Source organism: Crocuta crocuta, unplaced genomic scaffold (assembly GCF_008692635.1).
Source record: "Crocuta crocuta isolate KB4526 unplaced genomic scaffold, BGI_CrCroc_1.0 scaffold80, whole genome shotgun sequence".
NCBI lineage: Eukaryota > Metazoa > Chordata > Mammalia > Carnivora > Hyaenidae > Crocuta > Crocuta crocuta.
In genome coordinates, this window is record NW_027527559.1 from 2,330,074 (window position 1) to 2,352,733 (window position 22,660).

At 42.3% G+C, this 22,660-nt stretch overlaps 1 protein-coding gene across 1 annotated transcript in view; it reads right to left on the reverse strand.

Moving 5' to 3' along the window:
• Nucleotides 1-22,660, reverse strand: part of DYNC2H1 (dynein cytoplasmic 2 heavy chain 1) — a 301,089-nt gene that overhangs the window by 199,249 nt on the left and 79,180 nt on the right. The window contains exons 44-55 of the mRNA XM_077770023.1: nt 19,323-19,474; nt 18,195-18,339; nt 16,696-16,798; nt 15,953-16,120; nt 12,788-12,918; nt 11,394-11,642; nt 10,694-10,802; nt 8,061-8,174; nt 6,808-6,950; nt 3,997-4,081; nt 2,012-2,166; nt 177-314 (exon numbers count right to left, since the gene is read on the reverse strand). Of these exons, the coding sequence (XP_077626149.1) occupies nt 177-314; nt 2,012-2,166; nt 3,997-4,081; nt 6,808-6,950; nt 8,061-8,174; nt 10,694-10,802; nt 11,394-11,642; nt 12,788-12,918; nt 15,953-16,120; nt 16,696-16,798; nt 18,195-18,339; nt 19,323-19,474 (1,692 nt within the window). The remainder of the gene's footprint in view (nt 1-176; nt 315-2,011; nt 2,167-3,996; nt 4,082-6,807; nt 6,951-8,060; nt 8,175-10,693; nt 10,803-11,393; nt 11,643-12,787; nt 12,919-15,952; nt 16,121-16,695; nt 16,799-18,194; nt 18,340-19,322; nt 19,475-22,660) is intronic.

Genomic DNA, 22,660 nt, shown 5'->3' on the forward strand with positions numbered 1-22,660 from the left:
CTGTGCCCGGGAAACGTCACCTGCACGGACACCGTGACCTCCCGCCCCCACCCTGTGCCCGGGAAACGTCACCTGCACGGACACCGTGACCTCCCGCCCCCACCCTGTGCCCGGGAAACGTCACCTGCACGGACACCGTGACCTCCCGCACGCACCCTGTGCCCGGGAAACGTCACCTGCATGGACACCGTGATCTCCTGCAGAGCGCTGTCCGCTTCGTCCTGCTTAGTCTTCAGTAACACACTTTGCTCGCCGGCTTTTCTGTTCAGTTCATCCACAAGGGCTTTAGCTTCATTCAGCTTAGACACACCAGCCTACACCGATAAAGCAAGCACTGGGAGACGATCAATAAAATATGGACTGGCAGCATTAGAAAAAGGTATTACATACACACAGTGTAAATAAAACCTGTAAGAAACCATCAAGAAAAAAATGTGTGTACACATCTAACACCTGTAAGTGGACTTGGGTTTTTCCTTACTGCCAGTTATAAATGACTTATTCAACCATATACCCAGTAAGATGTAGTAAAAGACTCCACAAAAGCATTAAAATATACATACACAGATTTTTTAGTATCACAGGAAACCTGAACAGATCAACACCTATTTGGTAGCCTGAAGACCAAGGTTTTCACCCAGTGCATTCTGAGAGAGGAAACAGAAGGTGAGGAAAAACTCAGTAAACTTCATCCATTCTTCCGCCACTCTGACTGGGTAAAAGGACTCAAGGACTAGTCTTGTCATCCCAGACACCATTTGGTTCTGTCTGTCCAGTTGCTACCTTTTTATAAGAGGCTGCCCCGCAGAGGGCTCTGGCGGGCTATCAATCGCAATGCCTTACCTATCCTTTGGTTGGACATGTGACCCTGGGCAGGCCGTTATGGCACCCTCTCCCACTGCCCATGAATAATGAAGGAATGGACATGAAAAAAAAATGCCCATTCTTCTATACAGAAGTTGGATTTTTGTCATTAACAAAAGAGGAGATTTGGGGAGATAGTAATAGCAAAAAGGAAATTCACTAATATTTACTAGGCACCCAACACAGAGGACAGCATCAAGCTGGTTCTTTGCAGGTGTATTTTATCTAATATACTCACATACAAATGACCCAAATAAGTTCTAGGTCAACAAGTTTAAGTAATTTGCCCACAACACCACAGAGAACTATATCAGGACGATGACCTTTAAAGGTAATGGCTTGCTATAAATGAAAGTGAATCATTACAAAGAGGGATAGAGATAACTTTTTGTCAGTTAGGATGGATCCTAGTTTATTACACTAACAGAGGCTCTATGACTTTGGAAAGGAAATGCTCTCAACTTCCAAGGCTGCCATTTTAATGTCACATTTAAGTTGAGGATCTATAATTACAGAAATACAGAATGAAAACTGCTCATAATGTACTAAGTGAGAAAGATAAAAGTATTATTTTAGAAGGTATAATTTTGATTTTGTTTTTATAAAGATTACTCTCCATGTTTTCTTTTTTCACTTTTTTAATGTTTATTTATTTTTCAGAGAGAAAGAGCATGAGTGGGGAAGGGGCAGAGAGAGAGGAACACAGAATCTAAAGAAGGTGCCAGGATCTGAGCTGTCAGCACAAAGCCTGATGCAGGGGTTGAACTCACAGACTGCAAGATGATGACCTGAGCTGAAGTTGGCCGCCTAACCGACTGAGTCACCCAAGTGCGCCTACTCTCCATGTTTTAATAGACATTTTTGAATTTCTAAAAATGCTTTCATGTTAAAGAAATTTTTAAAGATTACCATAAACCATCAAAAGCACATAAATGCCATCCAGTGAAGAAAAGGAATAATTACTAAATCTAAAAAAACTCATCAAACCATTCCTATACCTAGTGAAAACTACAGGTGGGTGGGACTGTTTAAGGCGGTAATACAGTACAGTACTTCTTTACACTAAACATGTGTCACGACAAAGGACTGTGAAATAACCCTTACTCCCGGTATATAGATAAAATGATCTGAGGTGAAAATACTGTACCTGCAAATGACTTTGTCTTTTTAACAATTCCTCTTTCTTGCTGTTGCTAATGGCAGAATACACACGTAAAAAGGTCATATATCGGCTTGGTGTAGCACCATATGCTTTACAAGATTCGTGGATTAATAAAAATGACTTTAGAAAATCAGGATCAACTGGAAAGAGAAAACAAATTCGAGAACAATGTCAACTGTGTTTATTTCACACACGTATCTCCACCCTCATCACTCTAAGTGAGAGACACCGTCTGTTTTCAAGGGACACACACATCCTAGGCATCTATTCACTATTCAAGCTCCCCATTTCCCTACGGATTTGAAATACTTAATTTCAGTGGTCCCTGCCCGTCCACTGTTCTGTGTTTCCTCTGAACACTTGTATTGCCGCAGGAAAGATACATCTGCTGCCATAACATAAATTGGTTAGAACTATGTGACGTGTAATCCAGAAGCAAGCGCAACAAAAGCTGCTTGGAGGGAAAAGAGGGCTCAAACCAAGTGACAGGTATCCACTGTCCTACACACGGACAAACAGGACCAGAAAACAGATACAGCGCGCCCACCACTCAACACGCCGTCTCCACGTCCCTCCGTGTTCTCTGCGTCTAGCACTGAAGCCCACCTCTAGCCAGCATGAAGCCAGGACCCTGCCCAGCGCCCACAGCCAGGGCGGAACCAAGCAGCCCCGGGCCTGCTTCTTCCTCTTAGTGGCCGCAGGGGCCCCTCCACGGGGCTCTCTGCCTGTCTGCAGGCCCTCCCCACACCGACCTGTCTTCAGGAACCAAAGAATGGCATGGACCCAGAAACTTCCGTTTCGGAAACAAGACTCTGGTTACGTCTCTGCTACACTCTCTCAATCACCCCACATCACCCACAGGTTAGAAGCGAAATTTCTCAGTCCCTCCGCCTCCTCCAGTTCTCTGCGGCCCCCACATCCCTGCTGCAGCTGGGGGGCTGCTTGCCGGTCCGGCCAAGTGCCTGGTGTATGTCTGTCGCTCCTCCCTCTAACCACACCGCACTGCCCCCCAGGGCCTGTCGGCCGGTGTCCGTCTGCTGTCACATCTGCCTGTAAGAGGCCTCACCTCAGGTGTGTTTCCGAAACTCCTACCATCATCTGTCTTGCTACAGCAGTTTACATTTATAACATAACCTAGTTCTTGCTATTTTTCACTCCACCGTGAGCTCCTAAGTCACCTCTAGCTTCCATCCCAGTACCTAATATAAATCAAGTTCAGTAACTATTTGGTGACTAGATGCTTAAATAAATGAATGAATGTGCAATGATATATAAAAAAAAGACCACATTCAAAATTATCTTGGAATTGGAAAAAATGATTGGAGTATAATTAAGAAAATATTATGTCCATACTCAAAGACACCATAAAACTTTCTCATGTACAAGCTGAGTGCTAGGACATATCGAATGGAAAGTGAAAACTCAAGAAAAACTTTGCCAACCAGCCAAAGGCCCTGTAACAGTGGAGCCAGAACATCAGATCGTTTGGGTCAGATATAACTGTTTCACTTCTTAGCTATAAACAACAGATAATGTCCTACATAAAGTGACATAAACATGGACTTAGAAATATAGAAAGCTTCAAAGTTCAGTTTTCATTAAAAGAAACCTAACTTGGGGCGCCTGGGTGGCTTAGTCGGTTAAGCGTCCGACTTTCGCTTAGGTCATGATCATGCGGTTCGTGGGTTCGAGCCCCGCGTCGGGCTCTGTGCTGACTGCCAGCTCAGAGCCTGGAGCCTATTTCAGAGTCTGTGTCTCCCTTTCTCTCTGACCCTCCCCTACTCACGCTGTCTCTCTCCCTCTCCTAGAAATAAATAAAAAACATTAAAAAAAAAAAAAAGAAACCTAACTTTGTTACTTTAGCATTATTCAAATTTATAATCATTGTGAATCTTTAATGAAGTTCTAATATTAGAGAATGGCAATTATTTCACAAACACCAGACAAAGTCGATTTTAACAAAAGAGTACCTGAGTTTTTTTTCTTTCCTTCTTTCCTTTTTTTGTTATTGTATTTCTCTTCACCATCTGCTTCACTGAGTAACATTTCTGGTATCTAGAACAGGAAGGGCATTTTTTTCAAACCTCAACGCAGTATGAAAAAGTTTAAACAAATCCAATATGAGAAGTTAAAAATTAAAAAAATTATTTTCTCCTAGGTTTCATACCAGACTCAGAGAAATAATACAGTCATCGTCAGAAGACATTGTTTTCTAGACATTTGACACATGTCAACCATAGAATGCAAATCAATGACAACACCTCCCTTGAAAAATGATTAGACTCTATGAAATGAAGGAAATAACAATTTGGATTTAATTAGAAAACAATCACAAATACCCTTTAAGATCATACAGTAATAATAATAAAATGCTTTTCCTGGCATCATGGAATAAAGAACAGTAAGGATTCTGAGCTCTCTTGAATAAAAAAAGCAAATGAAAATCATTCCATAAGTGGGAATTAAAAATTTCATGATCGATTCCTAAAAACTAATCTGTTGTCAAGCTACTGCTATGTTTTTGCCACTACCACAAACAGGAAAGTCACGTTTCATAATCAGATCATTATTATAGAATATACGATAATCTAGTAAAAGTATTAATTTAAAATATCAAAAAAAAGGAAAGAATTCTTATTTTCCTGAGAAAAAATTTAAAGCAGAACTCTGACATTTTTGCAACAGGAAAGCACAGGTGTGCAGGTTAAAATATCATTTTCTGAATATCCCAGACTAAACACAATGTCAGACAAAAGATGTCTTAACGGATGAAGAACGTGAAGGCAGCAGGGCTCCTGACCAGAGAGCACGGTGTCCTCAATCCTCACTGATCTCTGCCAGAATGCTGGAGCCTCTGTGAGAGTACTTTAAATTTATCCTTTTAAGTCAATTGAAATTTCTTTCTTAGGAAACTTGATTTTTTTTAAAATAGGAGAGCGCCCGGCACAGGTGTGCACACAATACTGCACAGAAGTGCACACAAGAAAGCCAGCGAGTGCAGACACAAGTGTCCAGCGCAGGTGTGCACACAATCCCTGTGAGCACACACACGAATGCCCGGCGCAGGTGTGCATACGATAGTGCCTGCGAGTGCATATGAGAGCACCCGGTGCAGGTGTGCACACAATAGTGCCTGTGAGCGCACACGAGCGCCCGGCGCAGGTGTGCATACGATAGTGCCTGCGAGTGCATATGAAAGCACCCGGCGCAGGTGTGCACACAGCACACGTAAGTGCACACACGAGCGCCCGGCGCAGGTGTGCATACGATAGTGCCTGCGAGTGCACACACGAGCACCCGGCGCAGGTGTGCACACAGCACACGTAAGCGCACACCCGAGCGCCCGGCGCAGGTGTGCACACAGCACACGTAAGTGCACACACGAGCGCCCGGCGCAGGTGTGCATACGATAGTGCCTGCGANGGCAGTCTGGGTGTCTGACGTGTCACATCGAGCACCCAGATCAAGACCGAAAGCCTCACGTTCTCCCCCCAGCGTGCTCTTTGCAGCCCCCCCGTCCTCAGTGACGCTCACCGGTCCTTCCCGGGACTCGCGCTAACAAGCTTGCGAGCACCCCGGAGCCCTCACTTCCCGGCACGCCCGACCGCAAGACTCGCCCCAAACCCAACGCCTGCTCCCCCCGCACCCCGAAGGCACACCACCCTCCTCCCTCGCCTGGCAGCCTGGCTGACCCTCCCCTCTACAGTCTCCTCTCACCCTGCAAGCCAAGGCGGGCCCTTTCAAACACTCCTGAAACGGTTTCAAACACTCCTGCTCAAAAGCGTCCAGAGGCGCCCTCGCTCGTTCCAGTTCCAGCGGAAGGCAAAGCCCTCAGAAGGGCTTATACCGCCCGCGCGTCCTAAGTGTGCTCCCCTCGCCCTCCCCCGACGCCTCTCCAGCCGCCCTCCCTCTCAGTCACTCTTCGCGAGGCACTTCCTGCTGACCCTCAGAATCCCCAGGCCCGCTCCCACCCCGGGCTTCACACAGCAAGCGCCCAGGACGTTTCCCCCCAAACAATGCACGTCCCAGTCCCACGAGGGCAGGGACTCGGGTCTGCATTTTCTCTGCCAAAGCCCAGGGCAGAGCAACGGCACCGACCGGGCCCAGCAGGCGGCACTCGCTGAGGCCTCTTGTGGCGTGGCCTCCTCAGACTAGAGGACTTGTCCTGAAATCTAACTAAAACATCATCTCATCCGCAAAACCCCATCTATTATCCCAAATCACATTCCTCCCTCTGACTCACGATAGGCAATAGTCTGTGCCTCTATTACACAAAAATGAGGAAAGGAATGATTGAGAATATAAATATTATTCAGAGACAACATGAAAATGATCATGGATCAGGCAACATAAGCTTTCCAGGGAAAGATGGTAGTAGTGTGTGATCATGCTTTACACACCCCCTCCAGACACTGAGCATGGCAACAATAGAGAATTTTTAAGAAATTTAAAATTTATACTTAAACTCTACTAAAATGATCACTGCGATGTTTTTATTATAAGCTGGCTTATAACAGGCCAGTTAATAAAATGAATGCGATTGTCAAAGAACACTAACTACGCAGTCCTTAACAGAACATAATCTTCGATGTGAAGGTCTCCACTCAACTAAACCATCCTACAAGGACATAAAGAGAAGAGAGAGGTTTTCAAAGGTGTTAAGTTCAGTGCCACAATTAAGGCAATATTATAACAAACACCAGAGGGAAGTTGTGAAAATGAGTAACTTCAGAAAGAAAACATGCTTATTTTTCATTTCCATACTTCGGTGTTCAACTTACTTTCCTCATACTGCTGTCTGACCAGCCCTCCATCCACAACACCTGGCACTTCTTATGCAAAGCTGGGTTACTCTCACAGTTTATTATGAAGTTTAAATTCGTACAATCCATTATCAAGACAATATGCAAGTTTTGCTGTATTCCTAAAAAAGTATAAGAAAATAATTATAATGTATGTTATAACAATAATTATTGGGGGAACGCATATACGGTCTACTTCTTTGAGTTTCAAACTTTCTGAAATGAAATGGCTGTTTATTGCAAAAAACAAGCTACATAAAATAGTATTATGGTTATGATCTTTATGTATGTTAAAAAATAGGTGTATGATTATGTTAAGAGATCCAGAAAGAATTCCAGAAGAGAAGGGTATGCATGTGTGTGTGTGTACACATGTTAAGAGAAAGATCCAGAAGGAATTCAAGAAGTATATATACCATATTGCTACTTTGTATGTTACTTTTCAACAGTGATACTGTATTCTACTTTTCAATTTTTCTTTCAAGGATTTTGGTTTCACAAGCAAACTGATGTCTAGTTTTCTTTTAGGAGACATATACTTTCCCTGTTTCAGAATCAATATATCATAAAAAGGACTTTGTAAACTTTTCCTTCATTTTCTATGTTCTGAAATTGTTTCAAATAGCATTGCGATGATCTGTTACTCAGAGACATGGTAGAATTTCCTTGTAAACTTGATGGAGAGGGAAGGGAGGGTAGCTCTTTAACAACGTCTCCATTTCAATAATAAATGTTCTTTTAGGAAAAAAAGATAACTGTAGTAATAATGTTTGGGTGATGTTATCATTGCTTATATTTCCTTACTCAATTTTAGATATCTATAGTGCACATAAATCTGTTCTGTGATAATAAAAAGTTGTTTAGTAAAAAAAAAAAAAACTATAGAGACTGGCAAAATCTAAACAGTTCAAGAATTTTCTATGATAGGAGGTCCTAAGCACTAATTTTACCAAACAGAAAGAAGGGCAGCACAGTAAATATTCCAAAGAACATTAGAACACTTTCATCCTTCCCTTTTGCTAAAATTGTGCTAACGTGTTTTACTACAGGTAAGCCTTCAGGCTATTTAGGTGTTTTCTAAAAGCACCGTAAGAAAGAAAAAGGTCCCAAAATACCAAACAGACCCAAGATTTAAGATACCCTTGCAACTTAATTAGAAAACACCCCAATTAAATGGTACTTATTTCACATGAACCAGAGTTTGAATTGATTAACTGAGCATAATCACTTACTATATGTGAAGTAATTGAAGACTGGTCCAAAAAAACCATCCTGTGAAGCCTGATCTTTAAGAGGTAGCAGCAAAGGCTCTAATTCTTCAAGGGTATAAAGTCCAGGAACTTCACCTAGGGAATATGGCATTTCTTTTAAATTTTAGCTGCATTACCCCAATCCAAACACATTTTACATCCATAATACTTTCTCTACATTTGTGTTAGTCTGCTCCTATTCAAGCTGTTTCCAAAAATACACAACCCTATCACCTCTGTATTACTCACAAACCTAGCTGTCGCCCTCATTTGATAAAACTCAAATTCCTAAGCAAGCCGTTGCAGACAGTGGATAATCTAGCCATCTACCTGGTTCTTCTCTACCCCTCCCATTTAAGACCTTGTATTCCAGCCTCTGAGCTTCTCTCTGTTCCATAAATATAGTGAATCTATGCCCACAGCCTTCCCCCCAAAATTCCTGTTACCCTATGAGAGATTACCGTGCCAACCGCCACGCCCATGAGCCTTCCCTGACTGCCATGTGCTGGGAAGCGCTCTTTCTCCGCCACGTATCTAAACATTGCACAGCTAAGCATTTTATCACATCATACAATCATGAATAAAGTATTTTCCTTTCTTGCCCAATTAGATTCAGAATTTCCAGAAAACAAACATCTGATCATGTTCAATATTTATCTTAGAACATACTTAGCCACATATCTGGAATATAAATATTTACTGAATGACTGGATGGATGGACGGATGGGTGAACTTGTGCTATGAACCAGGAGAACTAATCTACAGCCCTGCTACGAGGCAACAGAACGATGAAAGCAAATCAAACTGGATCAAGACGACAAGTATTTACTAGAGGAATGAACTAGATCTTACTCACCACTCTAAATCCAGTATTTAGAACCAGGCCTGGCACATAACAGTGTCTAACAAATCTCTGTTAAGTAGTATATTTAAAGTTTGCAAGAAACTCTAAAATGAAGTGAGGATCCTTGGGCCACACATGCAAAGCAGGCATTTGCACAGGTCCCACCACAACCAAGACTCGACTTTTCCTCAGCCTCACTCAGACTCAGAGGTGTGGACTGCTGCCCAGCCCCCAAGCTGGTACGTACTCAAACACACACACACGCCCATCTGCTCTGCGTCTTCCTCTAAATTTCAGCCATACCAAGGCACTTATGACTCCTTGAGATTAGCAAGGAATGTTTGCTCTACTTACAGGCATAGCCCCCACTATAGAAAATAAGGGTTTAACACAAAAAAAAGAGACATGGGTCTATTTTCTCTGAAAGTATTTTTCAAATATGTTTTTGGTAAAAATGCTGATAAAATTTTACTTACGACTGTTGCAGTTGTGACTTGATAATAAAGACCAATTTATCTTAAGACAAAAACAATATTTCCCACATCAATGCGTATCTGCATGTTTGCTTTCACAAACAAAACAAAATGAAAAACCCCAAACAAAAAGCTCTGTCTGGTTGACCAGTTTGCCTCATCCCTGATGAAATGCCTCCATCTAGTGGCCGGAACACACCACTGGATGAAATGCCTCCATGTAGTGGCCGGAACCCTGCAGGGGCTATTCTGGAAGAAGGTCCTGACCCTGCGAGCTTGCCTAGGACCTCCCACTCCCACCACAGCAGCCACGGACCTTGGGCCGGACACTGACCGGCCGCCTGTCAGCTAGAGTCCTGGTCTGCTCTCACTGCAACCCTCAAGTGCTGACACTTGGTGTTATAAATTAGATGTTTTCATCAACCAAAGCTGTTAAGTTCTGAAAAAAGACTACTTTATCTCAGAGCTTGCCGGGCCCACAGCGAGCATCATGTAGGTCTGTCTGCAAGTCTCCACAATGAATTAGCTCAGACGGTTGAAACTAGCTTTTAAAAAGGTTTACTTTGCAGTTAAACAACAAAATGATCTTGGTTCAAATCCAAAACTATGCCAGCTCATACCAACTCTAACAGTGATTACTCATGAAGAGACTCTAATAAATTTCATATTAATTCTTCAGAAAAGGGAGATACATGGAAACCAGTCAGTACCTTCTCCAGGAAACCACGACACAGGTCAGGCAGCTCAAGAGACAAGTGTGTACCACGACTGGGGATATGGGAGCCTTCAGATACTGAAAACACATCTGTACTCACGTATCCACGCTAAGGCCATTATTTAACTATTGCACAAATGTTGGTCACGGAGGTGCCATCACATTCTTTATTCTAAGTTATACTATGTATTTCCCTGCATACTATTCTCTGCCTTCTATAGGTGAGACTGCCACAGATAACAGACGTGCTGTACTAAGGGGCACGCACGCACATCTGTTAAACAGCACCGCTGGCAGGCCTCCCAAGGCCGGAGCAGCTAACGGCCCCCAGATTATACGAGGCCGCAGCTCTGCAGCACATCCATTTACCAGCACTCGCAATCACACCCACGTACTTCTTCAATCTCGTGATTTTATAAAAACATGGTTTCTCAAGTCTCCAGCTCTGCGGGTGCTTAACCCCACATCACCTTAGTAAACCCCATTCCAAATGTGTTCTGAGACATAATTTAGACAAGGTAATTTACTTGAATGATTTTCACATCATTATTTTTACTTTTTTGAACGGAAATCATTCACTTGCCTGAAGACAAAAGGCTATTGATCATCTCCAGAAAGGTCGGATGGACCAATTGGTGATCCTCAAGAAGTAAAACTACCTGTTGAGCTTCAACACCTGCAAGATGCAGCACCTGCAAATCACAAAATCTGGTTTTGCACCAATTACATATCTTAGCATGGTTACAGACTTCTGCCCTTTACGTAAGTAAGCCCTTTTCTCCTTCCTCCCTTCCTCTCTCCGCCTCCCTCCCTCCTCCCCTTCCTTTCCCTCCTTCCTTCACTCCTCTCTCCTTCCCTTCCTCCTTCCCTCCTTCCCTCCTTTTCTTTTCTCACCCAAATTAAAAATCAAACTCCAGCCATATAGTTTGGAAAGTAAATCCAGTCCATGAACAAATAGTTGGGGGAAATTTTAATTACTTTACAGCTAAGACAGACGATCATTTTTAAATATATCCACATACGTCCTATATAAATTCCATGCTTTTATCTTCCATGACCACCTCACCTCTCATAATCTGGGGCACCTGAGAGCTAGAAACCCTAATAAGAACCTTTTTCCTATGTGTACACAGAAATATAATTTTCTAATAACCATGGGGGAAATAATCATCACAATTATGGACTATGTTGCATATCAGAGACGTAAAGTTCTCTCTGAAGGCTTCCGGAATAACTAATTGTGATGTAAAACCAAAGAGAGCAAAAGATTATGAGTAACTCACATGTCTGAGATCGTTTTTGAACTGCTTCAGCTCATACCCTCTGGAGACCTTGGGAGAAAACAGCACGGCCCCGTGCAGGTGACTGACTAAGGCAGTGGCGGTGCGGCGGCCCACCCCACTGCGCCCCGCCAGCAGCAGGGAGCCCCCGGGGAAGCTCAGCACTCTGTCCACCCTGGACACGTACTCCAGGACTTCTTGGAAAAGTAAAATATCTAAGGTCTGGTTCTCTCGTCCATAATGAATAAGACCCTTTTAAAAAATCACAAAGAATATTTTATACTTAATATATACCCAATTATAGAGTAAAAATGTTAGTTATCTAGATAGATTCTATTTTGGATACACTGTGGAGAAGGGTTTAGTGTGACCGTATGTTGTCTCACACTCCACAGCCTATCCAGGAACCCGGTTCTACAGCACTGACTCCAAAAACCCTTATGTGATGCCAAAAAATGTCAAGGCCTCACAACAGTCAGATACTTGTGGGCATCATTAATATACCTAGTAAGACATAGCAAGAGGTATCAGATTAATTATAAAAATTAAAAAAAACCTCCCAAACTGTATTAGTTGTTTCAAATCAAATCAATATGTGCTGACCATAAAACAATCCTAAAATTGTAGAAACCCAGTGCCTAAAAACTAACTTGTGAACTCTCGTGAATACTCACTGCTTGGGAGTGAATCGAAGGGCCTACTAGCAGGCACTGTGTGAGAGCGTGAAGGAGAGGAAGGTCAACGAGACTTCACACACTTCACTTTCAACATACCCAAACCCAGCAATAAGCATGCGGCACACATCAGTCCACCAGATCATGACAGCCTTTTTATATCAAATCCATACTACCAAAATAAATATTAATTTTAAATCAATCACATGTAGTAGGTTGTTCTTCTTTATCGTAACTTAACAAACAAAGAAAAAACAACCTCTCTCGGACACCACTCCTAGTTTCCGTGAACCAGCACCCACATCAGCACCTGCTAGAAATCTGGAATCGGACTTCCTCAGGATGGAACCCGGGAGTCAGCATACTTTCTGGTTCTCAAAGTGATTCTAATGTTTAAAAGGTTGACACCACTGCTCTAGGATCATGTTCCAATTAACATTACACTTCATTAACAACTAAACATTTAAAAAAATAGAAGAATATTAAAGCTCATTAATAATTCCAACATCAACTACCTTCTCCCAACGCACACCTTGGCAAGCCTACCCCATCTGTGTGAGTATGTGTGCGTCCAGTTAGATCTGCCACAATGGACTATATTCCACGAGGTAAGAACCAGCTCTATATTATATCCTTTGCATGTCTCAAAAAGCTTGTAAGATGTTTTTTAGATGCCTATAATCATAACTAAATCCCAACTCAAATTCATGATTGAGGTTATACCTTCTTAATAACATCTTTGAGGTCTGCAGAACTCAGTTTTCCAAGTGGTTTTCCATGTGGAGGCAGCATCTGCTCAGGGGCTGCCCTTGCTCCTGAACTGTGTCTGGCTCCCCATGTAACATAGAAACTGTCTGTAGAAATAAAACGTATTAATTTGTCTTCTATGTGTTATTGGTAATGGCAGCATCAGGAAATACATTGCCCCTTTTTTTTCTTTTTCTCTTTTTTTGAGAGAGAGAAAGACCATGCAAGAGTGGGGGAGACAGGGCAGAGGGAGAGAGAGTCCCAGGCAGGCTCCACACCCAGCACAGAGCCAATGCAGGGCTCAATTCCATGACCTGGATCATGACCTGAGCCGAAATCAAGAGTTATATGCTTAACTGACTGCGCCACCCATGTGCTTCGCTCACTAACCTTAAAAAGTTAATCAGTCCAAATAAGATGATCCCCAGAAATGCAAAGATTAATTACTACACAGCATAGTTCGAAGATCAATGAAATCAGTTACACCACCACCAAGACCTTAAATTGCACTATCAACTCTTCCTGGAAAGTAACTGATGGGGCCCCTGTCCTGCCTGTGACACCCCCTCTCCCCCGGATGACACACCTTCCTCCTCAAGCCCCCCCGTATTCTCCCTTCCACCCTGATTCTCCCTTTTCCCTTCTCCTCCTCCAGCATCTCCATATAAAATTGGTAGATTAAAAATAACATATAAAACTGGCAAATAAAGCAAACTCAAAACTCCCCTTGAAAAAGAACATACCTTTATTAATTAATAGCATCAAGAGCCCTAATTCTCAAATGAAAGAAAAATAAATGAATTTTTCTTTTGGTTTTCTTTAGAAAACAATAAACCCCAACCACTCCCCTTGAAGGCCCCTACAGAGCACCGCTGGGACCACACAGGGAAGTCTCCCAACCCATCTGGGAGGCAGCTCTGGGCAGCACCCTCCTAGGCACAGGCCCGGCCCGAGTCCTCTCCTCTCCATCGCCACAGCTTCCCTTGCCTCACCTTCCAGCCGCAGCAACACTGAGCAACAGCGCCTCCTTAGGTACACGGCTGCCGTGACAGCCAGCCCACACCTCGCTCATGGTCACTGCGCCCTCACCACCCGCTGGGCACACCAGTGGGCAGGAAGAGAGAGAGAGAGAAAGAGAGAGAGAGAGAGAGAGAGAGAGAGAGAGAGAGAATTCCAAGCAGGCTCCACACTGTTAATGCAAAGCCCAACTCAGGCTTGAACCCGTGAACCGTGAGATCATGACCGGAGCCAAGATCTAGGGTCACACACCCAACCTACTGAGCCATCCATGCACCCCTAAAAAATTCATTTTCAAAAGCTTCAGAGTAACTCCCTCAAAAAAGAAATGAGTCTCTGACTTTTCCACATGTCTCACATCTAGCATTTATCCCAAATATATGCAGCACAGTTGGATTAATTGTACAACACTTCATCTTTTACGTGCACAAAGTGTCAGGGCATTGAGACACACTATCAGTAGTTACCCTGTAAACAGACTTTCACATTCGCATCCACCACCAGATGCATCCACCACCAGATTACACGTTTCTTGAGCACAGGAATGTATCTAATATATTTATAAGTCTCCAAGGTTAAATTTTTCTTAATTATTACTCTACTATGTGAAAATCTTATTTGCCTAGACAGAACATATATCAAGGCTGTGTTTATTTGCCTAGACAGAACATGTATCAAAGCAACCTTTCCTTGGAAAGTAAAATATTGAGGGAGGAAGAAAGCATATATTATTTACTGAGTCCTACAAAGCAGGCTCTGAAAGACACTAAATTCTAGAGAATTCAGATACCCAATAAGATACAGATACCATCTACTGCCCAAAGGATATGCTTCTTTCTTTGCAAAAAGAGATATTATGCACCCAATTCTCAGACTGAGAAAGACGGCAGTGGTAAGGAAATGAGGCTCTCCATACCACGCATGAGAACTCCAGGCCTCCCTGACAAACCCGCACTCAGAATCAAGCCAACTCCCAGCTACTACCAGGCATGCCAGCCTGCCTGAGCTTCTCCAACTCACTTCCTGCTGCTGAAACTCGAGTGGCAACAAGAACATTCCTTCCTTCAGTCTCACCATCTTCCTTACATTCAAGATCCCCTTTGGCTACATGCAGTTATGACCCTGGGACCACTATCAAATCTGGAAATGCACAACATGTAGAACATACTACATAAGATAGTCTAACAGGAAGGAAACTCATTCTGCAGCTGGAAAGGGGTTTTATTGGAAAATCCTTCCATGTTACAGTCTCCACATTATGGTATCAAAAGCCCTTTTGCTGTCATGGCTGTCATTATTACACAAATGACCCCAGAGCAGTCTTCAAAATGCAGGCTGGGGGCACCTGGGGTCTCAGTCGGTTAAGCTTCCAACTTTGGCTCAGGTCATGATCTCACAGTGCGTGGGTTCGAGCCCCTCATCGGGCTCTGTGCTGACAGCTCAGAGCCTGGAGCCTGCTTCAGATTCTGTGTCTTCCTTTCTCTCTGACCCCTGCTCACACTCTGTCTCTCCCAGTCTCTCAAAAATAAATAAACGCTAAAAAAAAAAAAAAAAAAACAACCACTTTTTTAAAAATGCAGGCTGGTTGTTAAGCAGTAACAGCTGCAGATGCAACCAAGCTGCTCCCAGGGGGCAGTGCTCCGCTTGGTTTATCCAGGGAGCAGTGCTACGCCTGGCGTGTCCTACAAGGAGCAAAGCTGGTAACCAGAGCACGTAAGAAGTTCTGTGCTAATGATATTATGAGCAGTGTCAGGAAGGAGAGTGACCATTACTCTTAAGCAAATCTTAATTATAATCAAAATATGGATTTTCCTAATGATCTCAAAGTTTCATACACATGTGGCTTAAAAAAACTTTGCCAGTAAAAATCCTTCAGGAAATAGAATACTGAATTACAAATATAAAACACTAGGGCCTGAATCCAAGAAAACAATTATTGTCATTATATTTTATTTAGCACATAATTATTGAAACCTAGCAAAAAGAATAGTCACTTATAGTATAAATTAAAATTATCCAAACTTTTTATTTGTATAGCGTATGAAATCATGCTATTAGTAAGAAAAATAAGTTTACAGTTCTCATAACATTTATATATTCACATAAACTCTGTAATTAGATTACCTGCCATATTATCTAATATATCTGAGCCCCAATCTCCTTGAAACACCGATGTTAAAATGCTGTCAAATAAATGAAGTTCCTTTGCACCAACAATCCTGTCACGAAATAACCGCCGGGCTTCATATGCGATGATTTCCAACACGTAGTCTAGTGGGTGGTTTGAGGACCCTAAAAAGACAACATTTTCTCAGTTCTAAGAAAATTCAAATGACTTGCAAATAGTCTGTTTCAACACAGTATTAGAAATAAAGAAATAACACAGTAAAGAAATAAAGAATGAGAATCTGCATACCGTCACATTGGCATCAGATACGCAAAAAGGAGAAAAAGTTAAGATTCAATGTGTTAATAAGTTGGTAAAGTTGTTTTGATCACTTAAAAGATACAGTATGCATTGTTATCTCTAGTTCAATAAAAGTATTATTCCATAAACATATAGACACGAATAATGATTTTATTTCTCCCCAAATAAAATTTTGACAGTGACGATCATAAAGTTTAGAAGAAAAATCACAATGTTATATTTTATTATGAAGGTTTAAATTTAATATTAATATTTAAATTTAATATTAACATAATTTTAATTGTAATTTTTAAAAGACTATAATCAGTTACAATACTCAACACACCTATTATAAACACAATATACAGCATAAATACATACGCACATATGTGTGCACACAGATATGCTGTGGCATTCCAGAGAAAGATACGTGATTTAAAATCATGAGAGCAAAACTTACCTCCTTCTAAATCGTATCTGAATAAGCCAAGAACCCACTGGGTAAGGATGCACGGAGTAAACAGATAGTGACTATAATCATCAACTGTGAATTTGGCTCGCACCTGGAAAAGAATGTAAACCATCTGTCTGCTATCTAAATATATAATATATAAGTATTGATAATATATTTCCAAATATATAATAATGCTATAAGCTTTTTGTAGTCACTGCAGACTCATAGGAATGCCCAATTTGTACTAGTTAGGAGAAAGTGGATTTCAACAGAACTGATTTCCTCAGTTATCTTTATATTTTATGCATTTAAAAACATTATCTAAGAGGCGCTGTTCATTGGCTTCAGCAAACTGCAAAGGTTGACCACAGAAAAAATAAGATAAAAAGTCAAGAGCTATACCACGGAAAGGGACTCAAGGAAGGCAAGCTGAAGCAAGAAATCTGTGCAGGGGCTGAGATTCCACGGCCCCCAACCATCCTGGGAACAGAGCTCCCAGGGCTAGGAACTGCAGAGTTGCCTTCTGCTCACAAGGTCACTGAACTTCTAAGGAGCAAAGTGTCACTCCCTGACACACAACCCGTGAGGAGCGGTGCCTTACTCTCCACCCACAGGGCCACTGCTCTCATTCTGGACTCGGTCACTTAACACCTGCATTCATTTACAGTGGAAATGAAGGAACTTCTTGCTTGCTGACTCCTCCTTCCCCACTGCTACTCCCAAACTACAAACAGTGCCTTCACTTTCACAAGCTAGTCCCTTTCCCTAGGAAGATCCTTCCTCTCCGGCCACTTTGTGAATTTCTGTTCCTTTTTCAAAACTCAGATCACATTTCTCCTCCCCTTGACAACTACCACACACAACAAAGTTACTCACTTCTTCTACACAGCCTCTGTCACTTGTGTACGTTGTCACCGTCACACTCATAACACTATTAATAGTTCATGGCCATGACTGGGCCCTCACTGGTCTGTCAGCTTCCAGAAAACAGAGACTCCATCATCTCTGCACCCCTAGGACTAACACTAGAAAAAAAGGTACTCAACACACATCCTCCGCATCTGTAATGCCTATTTTTAAGCACTGTCCATACTTCACCCAGGAAAGACACTTGAGACATTTTCTTACAAGTAATAAGAAAGAAAGAAGCCTCAAACACCACTCTCAGGTTTGAAACCTAGAAGACAGAAACTGATGGAAGTCAGGAGAAAGACATAGTTTGGGAAAGAAGAGGAACATTCTAAATATGCTAAATTTTAGCAGGTAACAGAAAAACCATCCACCACTGATCCATTCATTCAATACTGACTATCTGCTGTAAACCGTGCCAGGAGCCTCAACGGTAAAGAAAGCACACGGAGCATGTTCCCCTCACAGAGCTCATCCCTGAGTAGAAAAGTCTAATAAAGATGACGGAAAGAAAGCTGAAGTATCAACCTAAGTCAGCTTTAAAGACAGTCCTTTGGGAGTGAAAGCAATAGTACAATATAAATGAGTATATATACCTGTTCATACACTTGTACCATAGACCCTGCTAAGAGATAGATTTTAGATGAAGAACCCCAAATAGAATGATTCTTCAGATTTTTATGTAGAACTGGTTCCAAATATGCTCCATAAATTGTCTGTAATTGCTCTCTTTCTGGGTAACTGAAAAAGGACATAGGAGAAAGTTATTGAAAAAAAATCAACATTCTAAATTAGCATTTTCAGGTTCAGCTACAGCAGTGGTTCTCCAACCGTGCTGTCCTGAGATGGAGAGACACCAGGTGTCCCCAGGGAGCAAGGCCAGGCTCACGATCCCTGCTCGGACTTCAACCACATGAGACCCCACGTATCTGCCCTCAAACACTGAAAGTCCTGCTAGAAGATGCCAATGAAATTACTTAGAAACGTAACTGTTTAAAAACCATGATCTTTAGAAAAGGCCCAAAGGAAAATTTTGCTTAAAAAACAGTATTTATATGTTGAGTATAGCCTACCCATAGAGCACTAACCTACCTCAGCACTATAGAAATAGGACTAATCACACAAATGAAATCGACCTGTTTCTCTCAAACTGAAACCTATTTTAATACAGCTTAACTGGTGGCCTTAACACTTCTGAAAGCAGAATGTTAACAGACAGGTGCAATTAGCAAGAAACCGTCAATGAAAGATTGTGTAGGCCAAATGGAACACAGGACGAGCGCTGTAACCATACAGCCTGCGGGTCCCTGGGACAATGACGGGCTGTGGTGGTGGATGCTGCATCAGGATTAAGGCCACATCACCACGAATGTGGCCGACTCCACTTCGTGCACACTGTGTAAAATCTGGTACTATTTTTGTTTTATGAAACCCATAAAACACTTAACTCTAAAATCGATCATTCAGATTCCTGACACTTGATATTTGAGAATAGAAAGTATATAAAACAGTTATGCTTTATTTCTAATATTTAAGAAGTGCTAATTAATGCCTTCATCTCCCCAAATTATGGCCTAAAGTTTAGGAAGTGCAGAGGAAAAAATATCCTAACTTAAGTTTGACTATTTTTATATTCTTCATTTTGAGAAAATATAAATGGATACCTTCAATAAAATTCAAATACATAAGACAGCTCCCCAAATTAAAAACACAGAGATACATACTCCACGGCACAGAGACGGACAATAGAAGTAAATCGGGTGGTGAGCTTGTGTCTTCCCAGTCTTCCTCCAGCTGACATAGAAGCCACAATTTGAATATTTTCTAAACCAACCCATTCCAAATTTTCATCATAAAATCCTTGATATGTCAATACCTATTTGAAAATAAATGTATTTTAAATGTTTTATGCTTAGGATTTTCTAATTCTGATATAAAATATTTTTGCGCAAAATTCAAGTGTTTCCAAATGTGGCCATCATCCTCTACCCAACCAAAAATTTAAACTTGAAAAAAAAACACTCTTCAAGACTTTGTATTCAATTAATGTTAGTTGAATTACCCTTAGTTTAAAAATGCTTTTTCTCTGTAATAAACATTGAAAACCAGATGACAGGAGTGATGAGCCACAGCGAGCGGTGGTGAGCTGCCCCGAGTCCAGGGGAAAGGAGAGAGAAGCTGAGACTGCTCACAGAACCATCCCTGGAGAAGAGAAAAACCTCGGCTTGGAAAGAGTGTGTTTTAGCTCTGGCTGGGGGGCTGACTTAGAACTAGGTGCCCCCGGTCCCAGAAGGCGCCAGGAAAAACTGCTCTGCGGAGCGCCCGGCACCACCCCCAGCGGCGGCGGCCTGGTGGCGGCGGCGACACTCTGGACCTGAAGTTGCTACATTCCCCGCAGGCACTCAGGTTGTATCTCTGCTTGACCCCACAGATCTGAGGCTGCGACGCATCCCCCACCCCCTACTCAACCCCCGGCAGCAGGGAAGCAGCGACCTGAGGGACTGTTTCGGGCGGTATAAGCAACGCCCGCGGACTGGGACCTAGAAACGAGGCGGGGCGCGGGGCATAGAACTCAGCGCACCTTGGCTACGTCCTCAGCACAGGGAGATCGACCTGAAGAAGTGATTTGCGGCACTTGGTTGAGAAGGGACTGGGGCGACGCCATTCTTCTCCCCACAACCACCAAGGCAGGGCCTCAGGGAGCGGCCAGCATACACAGTGGAGGTGAGACCTGCCTACGCCAAACCACGCCCATCCCCGCCAAGAGCTGTTTTGTTGTTTTTGTTGTTGTTGTTGTTGTTTTTACCTGAGCCTGGGTTTGCATGTTTACTGGCTTCGTCTGTGCGTTTCTGTAACTTTGTTCCCTCTGTCGTTGTCTATTTTCTATTTCCAGGGCTGCCTCAAAAACAAGCCAAACTACACATGGTGGAGAGTCCCAAATACCACTACGAGTAGGGAAACAAAATAAGCAAACACTCAACAAGAGAAACCAAGACACACCATTCAAAGAACACTTCCTGAACAGACAGGCCCTGAACAGTCAAAGAGCCTTCTCTAATACAGCAGAACTCGCAGGGGCAGAGTGTACAAAAAGCTTTTAAAATTAAAAAGAATAGAAAACTAACCAAAATGACGAAACGGAAGAACTCTCTTCCAAAGAAATTCCAGGAAGAAATGACAGCTAAAGAACTGCTCAAAACAGATAAAAGCAACATAACTGAACAAGAATTTAGAACAACATTCATAAAATTTATCACTGGGCTTGAAAAAAAGCATGGAAGACATCAGAGAAACTACTGCTACAAACACTATGGAGCTTAAAAATAGTTATTTTGAATTTAAAAATGCTATAAACGAGATACATAATAAAATGGAGGCGTCCAATGCACAGATTGAAGACACAGAAAGAGGATAAGTGATTTAGAAGGCACAATTATAGAAAAAGAGGAAGCTGAGAAAAAGAGATAAACTGATCCAGGAACATGAAAGAAGAGTTCAAGAGCTCAGCGATACAATAAAACGGAAAAATATCCGTATAATAGGAATCCCAGAAGAGGAAGAGAGAAGGAAAGGTGCTGAAGGAGTCCTGGAACAAATTATAGCAGAGAACTTCCCTAACCTGGGGAGGGAAGTAGATGTTGAAATACAAGAGGCACAGAGAACTCCCCTCAGGCGTAACCTGAATCGATATTCTGCATGACATATCATAGTGAAACTGGCAATATAAGGACAAAGAGAGAATTTTGAAAGCAGCTAGGGAGAAAAGGGCCCTAACACACAAAGGGAAACCTATCAGAGTGGTGACAGACCTATCTACTGAAATTTGGCAGGCCAGAAAGGAATGGCAGGAGAGCTTCAATGTGATGAACAGAAAACATATGCAGCCAAGAATCCTCTATCCAGCAAGCCTGTCATTCAGAATAGAAGGAGAGATAAAAGTCTTCCCAAAGAAACAAAAATTGAAAGAATTTGTTACCACTAAAGCCCTACAAGAAATCCGGAGGGGGACTCTCTGAGGGAAATGTTGCAAGGAACGCAAGATGCCAGAGACACCACCACAAGCATGAATCCCACAAACGACACAATGACTCTAAATCCATGTATTTCAATAACAGCAATGAATGTAAATGGACTGAATGCTCTAATTAAAAGACACAGGGTAGCAGAATGGATATTAGCACCACGTTCTAACCAACTGAGCTAACCGGCCAGCTTGAATGGATAAAAAAAAAATCCATCTATTTGCTGTCAACAAGAAATGCATTTTGGATGGAGGACACATTCAGATTGAAAGTAAAGGGATGGAGAAATATATATCACGGTACTGGAAGTCAAAAAAAAGCTGGAGTAGCTCTACTTATATCAGACAAACTAGACTTTAAAGTAAAGACAGTAACAAGGGATGAAGAAGGGGATTATATAATAATTACTGGGTCTATCCATCAGGAAGAACTAACAATTAAAAATGTCTACGCACCGAATATGGGAGCACCTAAATATTTAAAACAAACGCAAATAGAAACAATCTTATAGATAAGAATGTGCTAATAGCAGGGGACTTTAATACTCCGCTTACAGAAATGGATAGATCAACTAGACAGAAAATCAATAAAGAAACAATGGACTTTAATAACACATTGGACCAGATGAATCTGACAGATATATTTAGAACTCTACATGCTGAGGCCAGGGAATTCACTTTCGTCTCAAGTGCACATGCCTCAGTCTCCATGACAGATCACATACTGGGACATAAAGCAGCCCTCAAAAAATATAAAAGAATTTAGATCATTCCATCCACAATTTCAGATCACAAAGCTATGAAACTGGAAATCAATCACAGGAAGAAGTCTGGAAAACCTCCAAAAACGTGGAGGTTAAAGAACACCCTACTAGGGGCGCCTGGGTGGCTTAGTCGGTTAAGCGTCCGACTTTCGCTTAGGTCATGATCTCGCGGTTCGCGGGTTCGAGCCCCGCGTCGGGCTCTGTGCTGACTGCCAGCTCAGAGCCTGGAGCCTGTTTCAGTCTGTGACTCCCTCTCTCTCTGACCCTCCCCTGCTCA